The following is a 16,069-nucleotide window of genomic DNA, read 5'->3' as shown; positions in this document are numbered from 1 at the left end:
CAGCTGTCTGGGAGCTGACCTTGTCTGTGAAGACAGAGGCAAAAAAAGCATTGAGTACACTAGCTTTCTCCACATCCTCTGTCACTAGGTTCCCTCCCTCATTCAGCAAGGGGCCCACACTTTCCTTGACTTTCTTCTTGTTGCTAACATACCTGAAGAAACCCTTCTTGTTACTCCTAACATCTCCAGCTAGCTGCAACTCCAAGTGTGATTTGGCCTTCCTAATTTCACTCCTGCATGCCTGAGCAATACTTTTATACTCCTCCCTGGTCATTTGTCCAATCTTCCACTTCTTGTAAGCTGGTTTTTTGTGTTTAAGACGAGCAAGGATTTCACTGTTAAGCCAAGCTGGTCGCCTGCCATATTTACTTTTCTTCCTACACATCGGGATGGTTTGTTCCTGCAACCTCAATAAGGATTCTTTAAAATACAGCAAGCTTTCCTCGACTCCTTTCCCCGTCATGTTATTCTCCCAGGGGACCTTGCCCATCAGTTCCCTGAGGGAGTCGGTCTGCTTTTCTGAAGTCCAGGGTCTCTGTTCTACTGCTCTCCTTTCTTCCTTGTATCAGGATCCTGAACTCGACCATCTCATGGTCACTGCCTCCCAGGTTCCCATCCACTATTGCTTCCTCTACTATTTCTCCCCCCGTGTCTTACTAATCTATTAGAGTTCTTTGAAGGGGTCAACAAACATGTGGACAAGGGGGATCCACTATTGCTTCCTCTACTATTTCTTCCCTGTTTGTGAGCAGCAGGTCAAGAAGAGCTTTTCCCCTAGTTGGTTCCTCCAGCACTTGCACCAGGAAATTGTCCCCTACACTTTCCAGAAACTTCCTAGATTGTCTGTGCACTGCGGTATTGCTCTCCCAGCAGATATCGGGGTGATTAAAGTCACCCATGAGAACCAGGGCCTGTGATCTAGCAACTTCTGTTAGTTGCTGGAAGAAAGCCTCGTCCACCTCATCCCCCTGGTCCGGTGGTCTGTAGCAGACTCCCACCACGACATTACCCTTGTTGTTCATACTTCTAAATTTAATCCAGAGACACTCAGGTTTTTCTGCAGTTTCATACTGGAGCTCTGAGCAGTCATACTGCTCTCTTACATACAATGCAACTCCCCCACCTTTTCTGCCCTGCCTGTCCTTCCTGAACAGTTTATATCCATCCATGACAGTACTCCAATCATGTGAGTTATCCCACCAAGTCTCTGTTATTCCAATTACATCATAATTCCCTGACTGTGCCAGGACTTCTAGTTCTCCCTGCTTGTTCCCCAGGCTTCTTGCATTTGTGTATAGGCACTTAAGATAACCCGCTGATTGTCCCGCTTTTTCGGTCTGAGACAGGAGTCCTCCCCTCTTGCAGTCTCCTGCTTGTGCTTCCTCCCGGTATCCCACTTCCCCACTTACCTCGGGGCTTTGGTCTCCTTCCCCCGGTGAACCTAGTTTAAAGCCCTCCTCACTAGGTTAGCCAGCCTGCTTGCAAAGATGCTCTTCCCTCTCTTCGTGAGGTGGAGCCCGTCTCTGCCTAGCAATCCTTCTTCTTGGAAGACCATCCCATTGTCAAAGAATCCAAACCCTTCTCTCCAACACCATCTGCGTAGCCATTCGTTGATTTCCACGATTCGACGGTCTCTACCCTGGCCTTTTCCTGCCACAGGGAGGATAGATGAGAACACCACTTGCGCCTCAAACTCCTTTATCCTTCTTCCCAGAGCCACATAGTCTGCAGTGATACGCTCAAGGTCATTCTTGGCAGTATCATTCCCAGCTCTGCCCCAGACTCGCTGTGACCTTTGGCACCTGGCTTGCTCTTTCTTTGTCTCAGTGTCCCTGTCTCTATGATGAGGCATCATTTTGTGTTTTCAGATTCCTGGGCTGTTGCTTTTATTTCTTACTCCACCCTGGACTCCATCATTAACAAGAGATTTCTCGACGAGGGAGATCTAACGGCTGATGAGAAATTGAGGAATTTTCACCTGAATTCCAGGGTGGTGAGTGGGGCTGTTGGCAATGGGAGGCTCATGAACATCTCCAAACCTGTGAACTTCACCCTGCGCCATAGACAGGTGAGTGTCGATCCTTTTACTTTGCTCTGTGTCCGGGGCTCCATCTGGTCAGTTAAAAGGTGCATCTCGTGCAGGGCATTTGAGTTCTGTTGCCTTTCTGGACTGAGAAACAGTTATCTGAGAAAGAGAGGGAGATTCTTCAGTCCTGACACGGGGGCTGTTTTGGTGGAGGACGTTACATAGGGTTCACACCAGGCCTAATTGGGTTATGATTCATCCTGTAACAACTGTCCCTGGCTCACTCCTTAGAGCAGGAATAACTGGAAAGCAACTCCCAATAGCAGTGGTCCCCAAACTTTTGAGGATCCGGCCCCCTCCATCCACATCCCTCCCTCTGAGCTGGGGCTGGGAGTGGGCCGCGACTCATGGCGATGGGGAAGGACATGAACCAGGGTAAGGGGCTAAGGCTGGGGCCACAGCTGGGGGTGGGTCTGGGGCCAGGAGCTGGGCCAGAGCCAATGCAGGGGGATGAGGCTGGGGATGGGAGTAGCACAGTAGCTGGGCTGCGGTGGGGGCCAGTAGCACAGCCGTTGGCCAGGTGCTGCTCTGCTTCCAGCCCCACCCCTGCCCCCAGTCTGGGCCCTGGGCCAGGAATGGAGCTGCAAGGGGATGGGGCTGGGAGTGGAGCTATGCTAAAGCTGGAGACACTGCCAGACATGGGACTGGAAGTCAGAGATGTGGCTACCAGTGGGATCAGAGCAGAGGTCAGGTGGGGAGGGGCTGGGTGGTGCTGTCACTTCCCTCCAAAGGTTCCTTTGTGCCCCCATAGGGGGGAGCACCCCACAGTTTGGGTACCTCTGCCCTATAGATAGCAGAGTTCAGGAAAACAGCATGAGATGGTGCCTTCTTTGATAAAGTAATGAATTTGCTAGGGTGCCTGTGGGTATTTGTGGGCAGGGGTGTGAATGTCTTTTAATGGCTCAAATTGGAAGTGTACAACCGTGTGTCATAGACCCTACAGTGCTGAGAGTTAAGGAATTACCGCTTTAGCTCTTGGATTGGGAGTTTGTGGTATTGGAGCTGGAGGTTCTTCTTCAAGTGGTGTCCTTTTGGGTGCTCCACTCTAGGTGTTGGTGTGTCCCTGTGCCGGAGATTGGAGATTTGTCACAGCAGTACTTGGTCAGGGGAAGGGCATGCACAGGAGTTGTCTCATGCAGCCATTAGCACCTCCTGTAGCGCGCTCCCCCTTCCGTTCCCTCAGTTTCTTCTCAACCGTCCTTGGCTGCAGATGGAGCTCCGCGACAGTGCTCTCTTTGTTTTTTTGGTTTTTTTCCCCCAGAAAGTATCAAAGTTACAACTTACATAGGAACTTCTTTTTAGTCTATACATAGTTACATAGTGTTGTTAGTTCCTCTTAGAGGTTTTTCTTCAAAAAATAAAATAAAATTATATTAAAAAAAATCGGAAAAGAGAAGAAAGAAGAAGACTAAGACCTGGTCTACACTAAGATTTTAGGTCGAATTTAGCAGTGTTACCTCGATTTAAGCCTGGACCCGTCCACACGATGAAGCCCTTTTTTCAACTTAAAGGGCTCTTTAAATCGATTTCTTTACTCCACCTCCGACAAGCACTGGATTAGCACTGAAATCGGCCTTGCTGGGTCGAATTTGGGGTAGTGTGGATGCAATTAGATGGTATTGGCCTCCGGGAGCTATCCCAGGGTGCTCCATTGTGACCGCTCTGGACTGCGCTCTCAACTCAGATGCACTGGCCAGGTAGACAGGTAAAGGCCGGCGAACTTTTGAATCTCATTTCCTGTTTGGCCAGCATGGCAAGGTGCAGGTGAATGCAGATCTCATCAACAGAGGTGACCATGATGGAGTTCCCGGATCGCAAAAAAGCTCCAGCATGGACCGAATGGGAGGTATGGGATCTGCTTGCATATGGGGAGATGAATCTGTGCTAGCTGAACTCCGTTCCAGTAAACGAAATGCCAAAACATTAGAAAAAGTCTCAAAGGGCATGAAGGACAGAAGCCATAACAGGGACTCACAGCAGTGCCACATGAAAATTAAGGAGCTGAGGCAAGCCTACCAAAAAAACAGAGAGGCAAATGGCTGCTCCGGATCAGAGCCCCAAACATGCCGCTTCTATGATGAGCTGCATGACATGCTAGGGGGTGCAGCCACCAGTACCCCAACCCTGTGCTTTGACTCCATGAATGGAGAATCACGCAACATGGAAGCAGGTTTTGGGGACGAGGAAGATGATGATGAAGAGATTGAAGATAGCTCACAGCAAGGAAGCAGAGAAACCGGTTTCCCCAACAGCCAAGATATGTTTTTCACCTTGGACCTGGAGCCAGTAACCCCCAGACCCATCCGAAGCGTGCTCCCGGACCCTGAAGGCAGAGAAGGGACCTCTGGTGAGTGTACCTTTGTAAATATTACACATGGTTTAAAAGCAAGTGTGTTTAATGATTGATTTGCTCTGGCATTCATGGCCAGTGCTGCTAGAAAAGTCTGTTAACGTGTATGGGGATGGAGCGGAAATCCTCCTGGATGTACTCCCAAAGCCTTTGCAAAAGGTTTCTGGGGAGGGTGGCTTTATTCTGTCCACCATGGTAGGACATTTTACCACGCTAGGCCAGTAGCACATAATCGGGAATCATTGCATAACAAAGCATGGCAGCCTATGGTCCCGGTGTTTGCTGGCATTCAAACAACATCCGTTCTTTATCTCACTGTGTTATCCTCAGGAGAGTGATATCATTCATGATCACCTGGTTGAAATAGGGTGATTTTATTAGGGGAACATTCAGAGGTGCCTGTTCCTGCTCGGCTGTTTGGCTGTGGCTGAACAGAAATGTTCCCCGCTGTTAGCCACTCGGTGTGGGGATGGGTGAAGCATGAGTGATCTCTCACACCAAACCGGCAGGCCCTCAATACAAGAGGCAAAATGTGACCTTGTAATGAAAGCACATGTGCTGTGTAATGTGAACAGCAAGGTTTAATGTGAAAGAGTCTACCCATTTTTCTCTAAAATGTGTCTTTTTAACTACCACTCTCCCTTTTCCTCCACCAGCTACAAATGTTTCTCCTTCGCAGAGGCTACTGAAGATTAGAAGGCAAAAAAAAATGCACTTGGGATGAAATGTTCTCTGAGCTCCTGCTGTCCTCCCACACTGACAGAGCACAGCAGAATGCATGGAGGCAGACAACGTCGGAGTGCAGGAAAGCACAATATGAACACAAGGAGAGGTGGCGGGCTGAAGAGTGTAAGTGATGAGCTGAAGATGATAGGTGGCATCAGCTTGCTGACAGAAGGCAAGAGTCAATGCTCAGGCTGCTGGAAGATCAAACTCATATGCTCCAGAGTATGGTTGAGCTGCAGGAAAGGCACCAGTAGCAAAGACCACTGCTACAGCCCCTGTGTAACCAACAGCCCTCCTCCCCAAGTTCCACTGCCTCCTCACACAGACTCCCAAGAATGAATCCCATTGCAGCAAAGCCATCCACTATGACCTGCACATTTCCCAGAATCACCCTTGATAGCAGCAGCTTTTTTATTGCATTGGCTACTTAGATCACAGCAGCCCCCACAGTAGATTTGCCCACTCCAAAGTGATTCCCGACTGACTGGTAGCTGTCTGGCGTTGCAAGCTTCCACAGGGCTATCGCCACTTGCTTCTCAACTGTGAGAGCTGCTCTCATCTTGGTATTCTGGTGCTTCAGGGCAGGGGAAAGCAAGTCACAAAGTTCTATGAAGGTGCCCTTATACATGCAAAAGTTTCGCAGCTACTGGGAATCATCCCAGACCTGCAACACTCTGCAGTCCCACCAGTCTGTGCTTGTTTCTTGGGCCCAGAATCAGTGTTCCACAGCATGAACCTGCCCCATTAACACCATGATGTCCACATTGTCGGGGGCCTTATTTTGCGAGAAGTCTATGTCCATGTCCATGTCCTCATCACTCTCGTCACTGCGCTGCCGTCGCCTCCTCGCCTGGTTTTGCTTTGGCAGGTTCTGGTTCTGCATATACTACAGGATAATGCGCATGGTGTTTACAGTGCTCATCATTGCCATGGTGATCTGAGCAGGCTCCATGATCCCAGTGTTATGGCGTCTGGACTGAAAAAAGGTGCAAAACGATTGTCTGCTCTGATGGAGGGAGGGGCGACTTGATGACATGGCTTACAGGGAGTTAAAGTCCACAAAGGGGTGGCTTTGAATCAAGGAGAAACACAAACAACTGTCACACAGAATGGCCCCCTCAAAGATTGAACTCAAAACCCTGGGTTTAGCAGGCCACTGATTTCATGGCGGGAGGGAGGAAGCAAATGAATACAAAATAAATTGGGCCTTTTTCTTGTTTTGATCCACTCCATCTATCTTTTACATCTTTAGAGTGGCAGCAGATGGTGCAGTTCGACTGCTAGCCATCGTCATCTCCTGGGTGCTTGGCAGAAGATGAGAATGACCTGGCTGAGTCACTCCCATATCTGCCCAGGTGCCCCTGACTGACCTCACCGAGGTCAGTTAAAAGAGCACCCAGGAATACGATGACAACAGCTACCAGTTGTAACACACTGTCTGCTGCCAAAAGGCAATGAACTGCTGCTGTGTAGCAATTCAGTCCCATATCTGCCAGCACCCAGGAGACTTACGGTGGCGGTGAGCTGAGCTCTATGCTTGCCGTGGTATGGTGTCTGCACAGGTAACCCAGGAAAAAAGGCACAAAATTATTGTCTTCTGTTGCTTTCATGGAGGGAGGGAGGGAGAGAGGGAGGGAGTGGCGGCCTGATGACATGTACCCAGAATCATCTGCGACACTGATTTTGCCCCATCAGGCATTGGGATCTCAACCCAGAACTCCAATGGGTGGCGGAGACTGTGGGAACTATTGGATAGCTACCCACAGTGCAGCGCTCCGGATGTCGATGCTAGCCTCGGTACTGTGGATGCAATCCACTGACTTAATGCACTTAGATAACTTTTTGTGGGGACACACACAATAGACTGTATAAAAACGATTTATGAAAAACTGACTTCTATAAATTTGACCTAATTTCATAGTGTAGACATACTCTTATTCTCTCCTTAACTCCCCATTTGGGAACAGTTTCTACAGTTTACCATTACAATTAAACCCACCCCGATCTCTTGAGAGGCAGGAGAGGCTTAACTGCAGTCATGCTGGGTTCATCAGGATTTAGAAAGTGTGACTCCTGCCATGAACCGATGCCGGCCACACATCCTGCATTTGCTGTCTGGGAGAAACTCATATCTCATATCTCCTAGAAATGCGCACATTGCATCAGCTTAAAAACAAGGGCAAGATGTGACAGGGATCTCCACTTGAAAATACTTCTGCTGAAGAAATGCCTCCTACCTCCGAAAGAGTTGTCCTTCGGGGAATCTCATAAACCGAGATCCCTGAGCTCTGATAAGGCTCTGACTTCCACAACTGTCAGGAAGCAAGCCTCAATCTCTCCAGCAAGGGTCTCTCAGAAAAAGAGAGCTTCCCCAGCGAGGTCTTTACCCTCAGTGCTCCACTCATCCAGAGTGAGCACTTACGAGCCACTGGGCTCCTCTGGCACTGTCCCTCAGAGGACTCCTGCTGAGCCCCAAAGCATAGCACCGGAGTTGAGACATCAAGTCTCCTCCATGGCACCAATTACCTCAGTGCAGAGCACGGCACAGGGAGCAGCATCATGGTCAATGCTGCAGCCACCGGCACTGACCCAAGACTTGCTGCCACCTAACAAGCTGAATCCAGCACCAGTCAGCACTTCAACGGTCGACCGCAACCCCAAGGCAGGACCAGCACAACTCCTGTGTCCTGCTGACATAGCAGTTTCTTCGGCACTGCAGTCACCACTGCTCAGCACCGAACACTCTCTGAGCTACATAGCACGATACCATCCTTCATCTCCTGCACCACTCTGCATGCATAGAGGCGAGGAAGGAGAGGTGAAGGACAATGGCTTCTCCTCTCAATGTTCATCCCCATCACAGGTGAGACCTACATGGAATGCTGTGAAGCCTAAGCCTCATCCTGCTGAGCATTCACATCCCCGGTATGCACAGCACTGGCCTTACCCATTACCACCTTACCCCGTTCAATTGCCATAATGGGATCCTTGGCCCACATACCAGAACCCCTATTCTGATCCCCCTTCCCCAGGAACAAGAGGTTCCAGAGTTCACCCATCGTTACCACACCAAGAAACCTCTGACCCCCCTGAGACAGAGATAGAAGAGGAGAAGATACTATCTCAGGCAGACCTGGATGATTCACCACCTCCCCTACACTCATCTTCTGCACCAGACGAAGCGGTGACACTGTCTACCCCTACGACATCAGATGACCTGAAACAGTTCCAAGAGCTCTTCAAAAGAGTAGCAAACAGCCAAGAAATTGCCTTACATGAGGTGCAGCAGAAACAACATAAGTTGTTAAAAATATTACAACCGGCATCATCAACCAAGATTGTCCTCCCCATGGATGAGGCTATAATGGAGCCTGCAGAGGTAATATGGCAAATACCGGCATTGGCACCACCCACCAACAAAAGGGCTGACAGAAAATACTTCATTCTAGACAAAGACATGGGATTTTTTTTTTCACACCCTCAAGCCTGTTCTCTGGTAGTAGAGGCTGCTAATCAGCAAAGTAAACTGCCTCATTTCCACTCCAAGATAAAGATACACAAGAGACTGGACCTCTTTGGGCAGAAAGTTTACTTGTCAGCTACCCTTCTGCTTAGAGTTGCCAACTATTCTGCTCTACTAGCAAATTACGACTACTCTAACTATAGTAAAATACAGGCGCTCATGGAAGACCTCCCCGAGCATAAACATCCTCAACTCAATGCCATTATCAATGAGGGTCAGTTAATAGCCCACATAGTGCTGCAAGCCTCAATGGATGTAGTGGACACAGCTGCCCGAACAACCGCAACAGCTGTGGTTCTGAGAAGAACATCATGGTTGCAGGCTTCAGGAATTCCAAAAGAACTACAGCTAAAAAAAGAGGACCTCCCTTCAATAGGAATAAACTATTCTCGTCTCAAACAGATGACGTCCACCAGATGACGTGAAGGCCTCCCAAGCGACACTGCGTATACTAGGCATACACCCAATGCCTGACAAACGTCCTTGCTTTACAACATATCAGAGGTCATGAGACACCTTGTTTAACCATCAACAACCACGATACTTCACTCAGAACAGACCCAAACAACAGGCCCAGAGACGACGAGCTCCACAGACCCAGGCCTCATTCACCTGTCCATCTACATCTAAGCCACAATTTTGAAGTCTTGGTCGAGGGTATGCATGACCTCTCCACACCTCTAGCACCAACAGATACCCCATCCCATAATTTTGGTCACTGCCTACGCCCATTTTACCATGCCTGGGCTGCGATAACCACATATCAATGGGTTTTGGAGATCATATAATCTGGCTACACCATTCCTTTCACAGCCATCCCCTACCCTCCCTCCTTCCCCATCCCTCTTCAGGGACCCCTCTCATGAGCACCTTCTGCAACAGGAAGTAGACCACCTCCTACTGCTGGGTGCTGTAGAACCAGTACCACATCAATATCGAGGGAGGGGTTTTTATTCCAAATATTTCCTGACAGAGAAGAAAGGAGGGGAATGGAGACCAATCATAGATCTCTGAAAACTCAACAGGTTTGTACACAATCACAGGTTCAAAATGGTCACTCCGGCCACAATAATCCCAGTGCTAGATGGGGAGGACTGGTTTGCAGCCCTTGACCTCCAAGATGTATACTTCCATATTACAATACATCCTGTCCACAGACGGTTCCTACGGTTCACAATAGGACCCAACCACTACCAATACAGGGTCCTTCCCTTCGGACTGTCCACTGGTCCTTGCGTATTCTCAAAAACACTCGTGGTAGTAGCAGCACATTTATGACGCAAAGGAGTCATAATCTTCCCCCATTTGGATGATTGCCTTCTCAAGGGTGCCAACTGACAAAAAATGGCAGGCATGCTGAAGACAACAATAGACCTTTTTCACCAGCTAGGTCTACAGATAAACAAAAAGAAATCCACCCTGGAACCAACCCAGCGATTGGAGTTTATCGGAGCCGATCTAGACTCCATACAAGCCAAGGCAATATTGCCAAACCACAGATTCACTGCATTGACCATCTTATTTCCACGTTGACCATCAGCCCACAAACTTCAGTGAGGACATGCCTTCAGATTCTGGGACATATGGCAGCTACGAATTTCATAGTAAAGTATGCCAGACTCCATATGCGCTGTCTGCTGCAATGGTTGAGCACGGTCTATGCACCCAGCAAACACTTTCTCAATAGACTTGTGACACTACCACCAAGAGTTATCCTCTCTCTACAATGGTGGACACAGCCAGGATTTCCTTTCAACAAGACCCCCAATCAGTGACTATTACAACAAATGCATCCCTGATAGGTTGGGATGCCTACTTGGGTCACCACAATGTCCAAAGCAAGTGGTCTATGACAGAAACCCGACTACATATCAAACTTCACACTGTACACAATGCATGCCAACACTTCCTCCCACTCATACGAGAAACCTCAATCCCTATTTTCATTGACAATGTTGCGTGCATGTTTTACATCAATCGCCAAGGAGGAGCCCGGTCTCACTCACTATGCGTAGAAGCCATGAACTTATGGAACTTATGCATCTGCAACAAAATAAACTTCATAGCATCATACCTACAAGGGTGCCAAACACTACAGCCGACAATCTCAGCAGGCACTTCTCACAGGAACACAAGTGGGAAATCCATGACAGTGTTCTTGACACAATATTCCAAAAATGGGGTCACCCAGTAATCAATTTTTTTACCTCAGCAACAAATCACAAATGTCCACTATTTTGCTCCAGGGCAGGCCTGACACTGGGAGCATTAGGGGATGCCTTCCTCACCCCGTGGAACACATCACTCATGTACGCCTTCCCACCGATACCAGTGATCATCTGCAAGATATGACTTGACAGAGAATACATCATTCTCATTGTCCCCACATGGCCCAGACAGACTTGGTTTCTGTACCTCTCATGTCTAGCAGTCTGTGCCCCACAACTGCTGCCTTTCTGGATGGAGCTCCTGTCCCAGACCAAGGGCCTGACACTCCATCCAGACCCAGTGAAACTCCATCTCAAAGCGTGGCTTCTCTCTGGTACCAACATGGGGAATTGAACTGTTCGGAGAAAGTAAAACAGGTATTACTAAATAGCTGTCACCTCACCACTAGAAATACTTACCACCACAAGTGGAGAAGATTCTCCCATTGGTGTCAGCAAAAACACTGGATGTGACCAAGGCGCCTCTATCTATGATCCTAGACTACCTACTAGAACTGAAGGAAATGGGGTTAGCCATAAGCTCTATTAATGTACACCTGGCTGCCATCACAGCCCTCCACCAACAGATAGAAGGGGCTTCAATATTCACGCACCCGATTACACGGCACTTTCTAGCAGGTATACAGAACATGTACCCAGAAGTACGCCAACCTGCACCACCATGGGATCTCAATCTTGTGCTCAAATGTCTCACTCTTCAAACATCTAGCAACGTGCTCATTTCTTTATATATCTATGAAGGTCGCATTCCTAGTGGCAATCACGTCTGCTAGACGTGTCAGTGAAATAGGAGCATTGATGGCTGAACCACCGTACACTGTATTTACCATAAACAAAATTATGTTAATGTCCTCACCCAAAATTCTTGCCCAAAATGTCTACACATTTTCATATTAACCAAAACATACACTTACCTACTTTCTACCCCAAGCCATATAATGACTCTCGAGAAGCAATGTTGCACATGCTAGATGTCAGACGGGCTGTAGCCTTCTACTTGGACAGAACTAAACCATTCTGCAAGTCACAAAGACAATTCGTCTCTACAGCAGAGCGCTCCAAGGGCTCTACAATTATAGAATCATAGAATCATAGAATCTCAGGGTTGGAAGGGACCTCAGGAGGCCATCTAGTCCAACCCCCTGCTCAAAGCAGGATCAAACCCAACTAAATCATCCCAGCCAGGGCTTTGTCAAGCCTGACCTTAAAAACCTCTAAGGAAGGAGATTCCACTACCTCCCTAGGTAACCCATTCCAGTTCTTCACCACCCTACTAGTGAAAAAGTTTTTCCTAATGTCCAACCTAAACCTCCCCCTCTGCAACTTGAGACCATTACTCCTTGTTCTGTCATCTTCTACCACTGAGAACAGTCCAGAGACTCTCCAAATGGGTCTCCACCTGTATTCAAACTTGCTACCACCTGCATCACAAAGAGCCCGCTGTGGGCATCAGATCCCACTCAACACGAGCCATGGTGACATCGATCACATTCTTGAACCATGTCCCCTTAAAAGATATTTGTAGAGCTGCAACCTGGACATCAGAGCACGCTTTTGCAAAGCATTATGCTATCGCCCAAGGCCTTGACTCAGACTCTATCGTTGGCCTCACTGAGCTCTCATCACAGACTGATACATAACTCTGAACCCCTACCACCCCTGTTGGGGTACAGCTCTACAAGCACCTGGAGTGGAGCACCCACAGAGACACCACTCAAAGAAGTAGAAGTTTCTCACCTTGTGCAGTAACGATGATTCTTCAAGATGTGTGTCCCTGTGGGTGCTACTCTACCCACCCCCCTCTACTTAGGAGTTCACACAGCCAAGTTTTGTGGTAGAGAAGGAATGGAGGGGACAGTCAGGGGAGTGCGTGCTACAGGAGGTGCCAACGGCTGCACGAGATGACTCCTGTGCACGCCCTTCCCTCGACCAAGTACTGCTGCAAGAAATCTACGATCTCCGGCACAGGGACACACCAACACCTAGAGTGGGGCACCCACAGGGACACATATCTCAAAGCACCATTGTTACTGCACAAGGTGAGTAACTTCTTCATCTCGCTTGTATTTCCACTGCCAATGGGAAGTCCCAAATGGCTGTTATGTGCAGCACAATGAGAGCCATGAAGCCATTGGTGCCTTCAGGTTTATTAGTGTCTATTAGCGATGTGTGACAAAAGAAACAGCGTTCTCCCCATGATCCAGTGAGGATGATGATGGGGTGTTTTTGTTTCCAGGCAAAGAAAAGGGAGGAAGAGGCTCACTGCATTGACTGGAAATTCATCGCTGGGAACGGCAGCTGGGTGGAGGATGGCTGCATCACTCTCCACACGAACAGCACTCACACCATCTGCAGCTGTGACCATCTCTCCAGCTTTGCACTCCTTATGGGTCACACTGGAGATAAAGGGAGAAAACACCTGCTGGGTTTAGGTAGATCATCAACTTTGTATTCTGGTAGGAAGAAAGGACGTCCCTTGTGGCTAAAATGCTAGACTAGGACTCAAGTGATCAAGCTTCCATTCTCATCTCTGTCATAGAGTTCCTGTGTGTGTGGCCTTAGGTGTGTCACTTAGGCCAAGATTTTCAAAATTGCCTTGTGATTTTGGTTGCCTAACCTGAGACCTTAAAGGGGCCTGATTTTCAGAGGGTGATTGCTCAGCACTTTTGAAAGTCAGGGCCCTTTTAAGATGTCTCAAGTCACGAGACACTTTTGAAAACCTTAGCCCTGCAGATGTTGACCTGATTTAATTGTCCTGCTTCCCTTTCTGTTGCTAGATGACACCATTAAATCCCTGACTGAGACTCCACAGATAAAAGAGCAGTCTGAGACGTGCAAAAATGGCCCTCTGCAGGTACGTCGAAGGGGTTTATTTGGGCTTTGAGAGTTTTCACAAATAGTACACAGAAAACTTTGAGCCTGAGGATTCTCTTCTTATTCAAGCAGGGGCGACTCTAGGTACCAGCAAAGCAAGCATGTGCTTGGGGTGGCACATTTGCAGGGGCGGCAGGGATCCAGCATGGGAGCTGAGAACCAACAGGGGGCCCTGGGAGCTATAGTTCCTTGGTTAGCTCCCTGCCTATGGAGCCAGCCCTGGAGCAGGGAAAGAACTACATTTCCCAGCATTCCCTTGGCAGCAATCAATAGAAAGGGAGGGGGAGGGAGTGAGGTAGCTGAGACCTCATGCTTCAGCTTGCTGTGAATAGATAGTTTGCTGCTAGAACGGGGTGGCACTGTGAACGGGGGAACAAGTATGCCCAAGGACTAGAAGGCTTTGGCCCAGATATCCCCTTCAGAAGACATCCCCAGACTGGATTAGGAATACTAGCGTGACCTCACCTTGCAGCCCCCAAAAAAGAAGTGGGTGGACTAAATGGACAGTGCCCCCCCTCTATCTGAAGCCTAGCTAGGGAGGTATGTGGATCCCACTAGAATTTAAAATGAAAAGTAAGGGAGGGGAGGGGAGGCTCTGCTGGACCTGGGCAGCTTTAGATACAATACCAGGCACGTGGGAGGATTTCCACTTCTGAGCCATGGAAGCAGAAATTGACTTTTCCTTTCCAGATTTAGCTAATATTCAGAAAGGGAATCTAGCACCTGCCTTCCAGATTTGAACACCTCAAAATTCAGGAGTGCTCAAGCTCAGTTTGGGCTGCTGTTACTTCATTTCTCCCAAATCAAATATACTGATCCACTGTAATTTGCTGTAGAAAAAGTAGGATAAAATTGAGCAATAAATGCTTCCCAGTGGTTTTTAGGACTGGAATTGCTATTTTCAACAGCCATTGCCTTTTTTTAAAAAAAGTTTTATTTCTTTAAAAGGAAGACAGCGATATTGCATTAGGCAAATTCCCATAGAAACAAAGAGTGGAACAAAAGAATAATAAAGGCACCTCAACTTTTCCTCATTTATGTAAGACAGTCTTATAATATGCATCCAGATATCCTCCAATCACACAAGCTGAAAATTGTTCCACTTTACTGCAGCTCTGTAACCATGTGAGAACCAATCCTGTCTGTGTTCTGTGCACATCCAAAATTCCTGCTGAATGACCTGCTCTGGGAACGAGTTACCAGTGACCCAGGGCCAGGGCAACAGGAGGGTGCAGTTGTGGGGGGAGAACCCAGGGCTGGGGCAGCAGGGAGTGTGGGTGGGTGAGTGGGAGAGCCCAGGGTTGGGGCAGCAGAAGGGTGCGGGGTGGAGGGGAGAGCCCAAGGCTGAGGCTGGGGGAAGCCAAAAATATTTTTTGCTTGGGGTGCAAAAAACCTAGAACTGGCCCTGTATCCAAAGTTTACCACTGACTTCAGTAGGAGCAGAATCAGTCCAACAACAAGTGCTTTTGAAACTTGACCCTAATCAAGCTTAGGTGTGTAACATCCCTACTCACTGTACATCAGAGTTCTGCAGTTAAGGCATCAGCCTGAGATACAGGAAGTCAGAGTCTGGTTCTCATCCCTGCCCCAGACTCACTGTGTGACTTTGGGCAATTTGCTCAGTCACTCTATGCATCGGTTCCCCATTTGTAGAAGGGGGATAATAATCCTTACTAAATCCTCGTGAGGAAGGGAAGGAGAAATTCATCAATATGCATGAAAGCTTCAATACTATGTGAAATATCAGCGTGTCTGTGGGCTTCACCACACTGAGCATTCACATGTCTTAATCTGTGGGCATTCCAGTGGGATGGCAGCCAGCCATAGGTCAAAGCAAGATCACTCTGTGGAACCATTGACCTTAATTTTGGGTGGCGTTTCCATGCTTGCAGAAATAACCTATTTCCTCTGTTTGCTCTGCAGGGCAGCAACAGTGAATTTTGCTCCTTTGTGAATTCAACCTTAGAGAAATTGAAGACCATGTGTGCAGAGGACAGAGCAGTATCGCTGCAGGTCAGGGGTTCTGCCCCTACGTGTGTGGGAGCTCTATGGGCAAATGCCCTGAGCACTGGAATAGCAGTCTCACTTTGGGTGTGTGTGTGCGCATGTGCATGCTCTCTAGCTGAAGTGGCAGGGGATCTGGGTTCTGTCTCTAATGGTCCTAGGAAGATCCAAATTCCTTCCGGGGGCAACACAGGGAGAACCTAGATGCCTGCTGGTTTGCTGCAATGTTCTCTGCCACCTACACTGAAGGGACCAGGGATAAGGAGGGAATGACACAG

At 48.4% G+C, this 16,069-nt stretch overlaps 1 protein-coding gene across 5 annotated transcripts in view; it reads left to right on the top strand.

Moving 5' to 3' along the window:
* LOC120390917 overlaps positions 1 to 16,069 on the top strand; it is a 47,361-nt gene that overhangs the window by 13,672 nt on the left and 17,620 nt on the right. For 3 of the 5 annotated variants that reach the window (XM_039513978.1, XM_039513977.1, XM_039513983.1), the window contains 4 exons: positions 1,869 to 2,068; positions 13,150 to 13,345; positions 13,691 to 13,767; positions 15,711 to 15,800. In XM_039513978.1, coding sequence (XP_039369912.1) covers positions 1,869 to 2,068; positions 13,150 to 13,345; positions 13,691 to 13,767; positions 15,711 to 15,800 — 563 coding nt within the window. The remainder of the gene's footprint in view (positions 1 to 1,868; positions 2,069 to 13,149; positions 13,346 to 13,690; positions 13,768 to 15,710; positions 15,801 to 16,069) is intronic. The other 2 variants (XM_039513981.1, XM_039513982.1) reach the window with 2 other exon arrangements.

Source organism: Mauremys reevesii, linkage group 25, assembly GCF_016161935.1.
Source record: "Mauremys reevesii isolate NIE-2019 linkage group 25, ASM1616193v1, whole genome shotgun sequence".
NCBI lineage: Eukaryota > Metazoa > Chordata > Testudines > Geoemydidae > Mauremys > Mauremys reevesii.
Note: the sequence above shows the minus strand (reverse complement) of the source record. Positions and strands in the feature narration are given on the sequence as shown.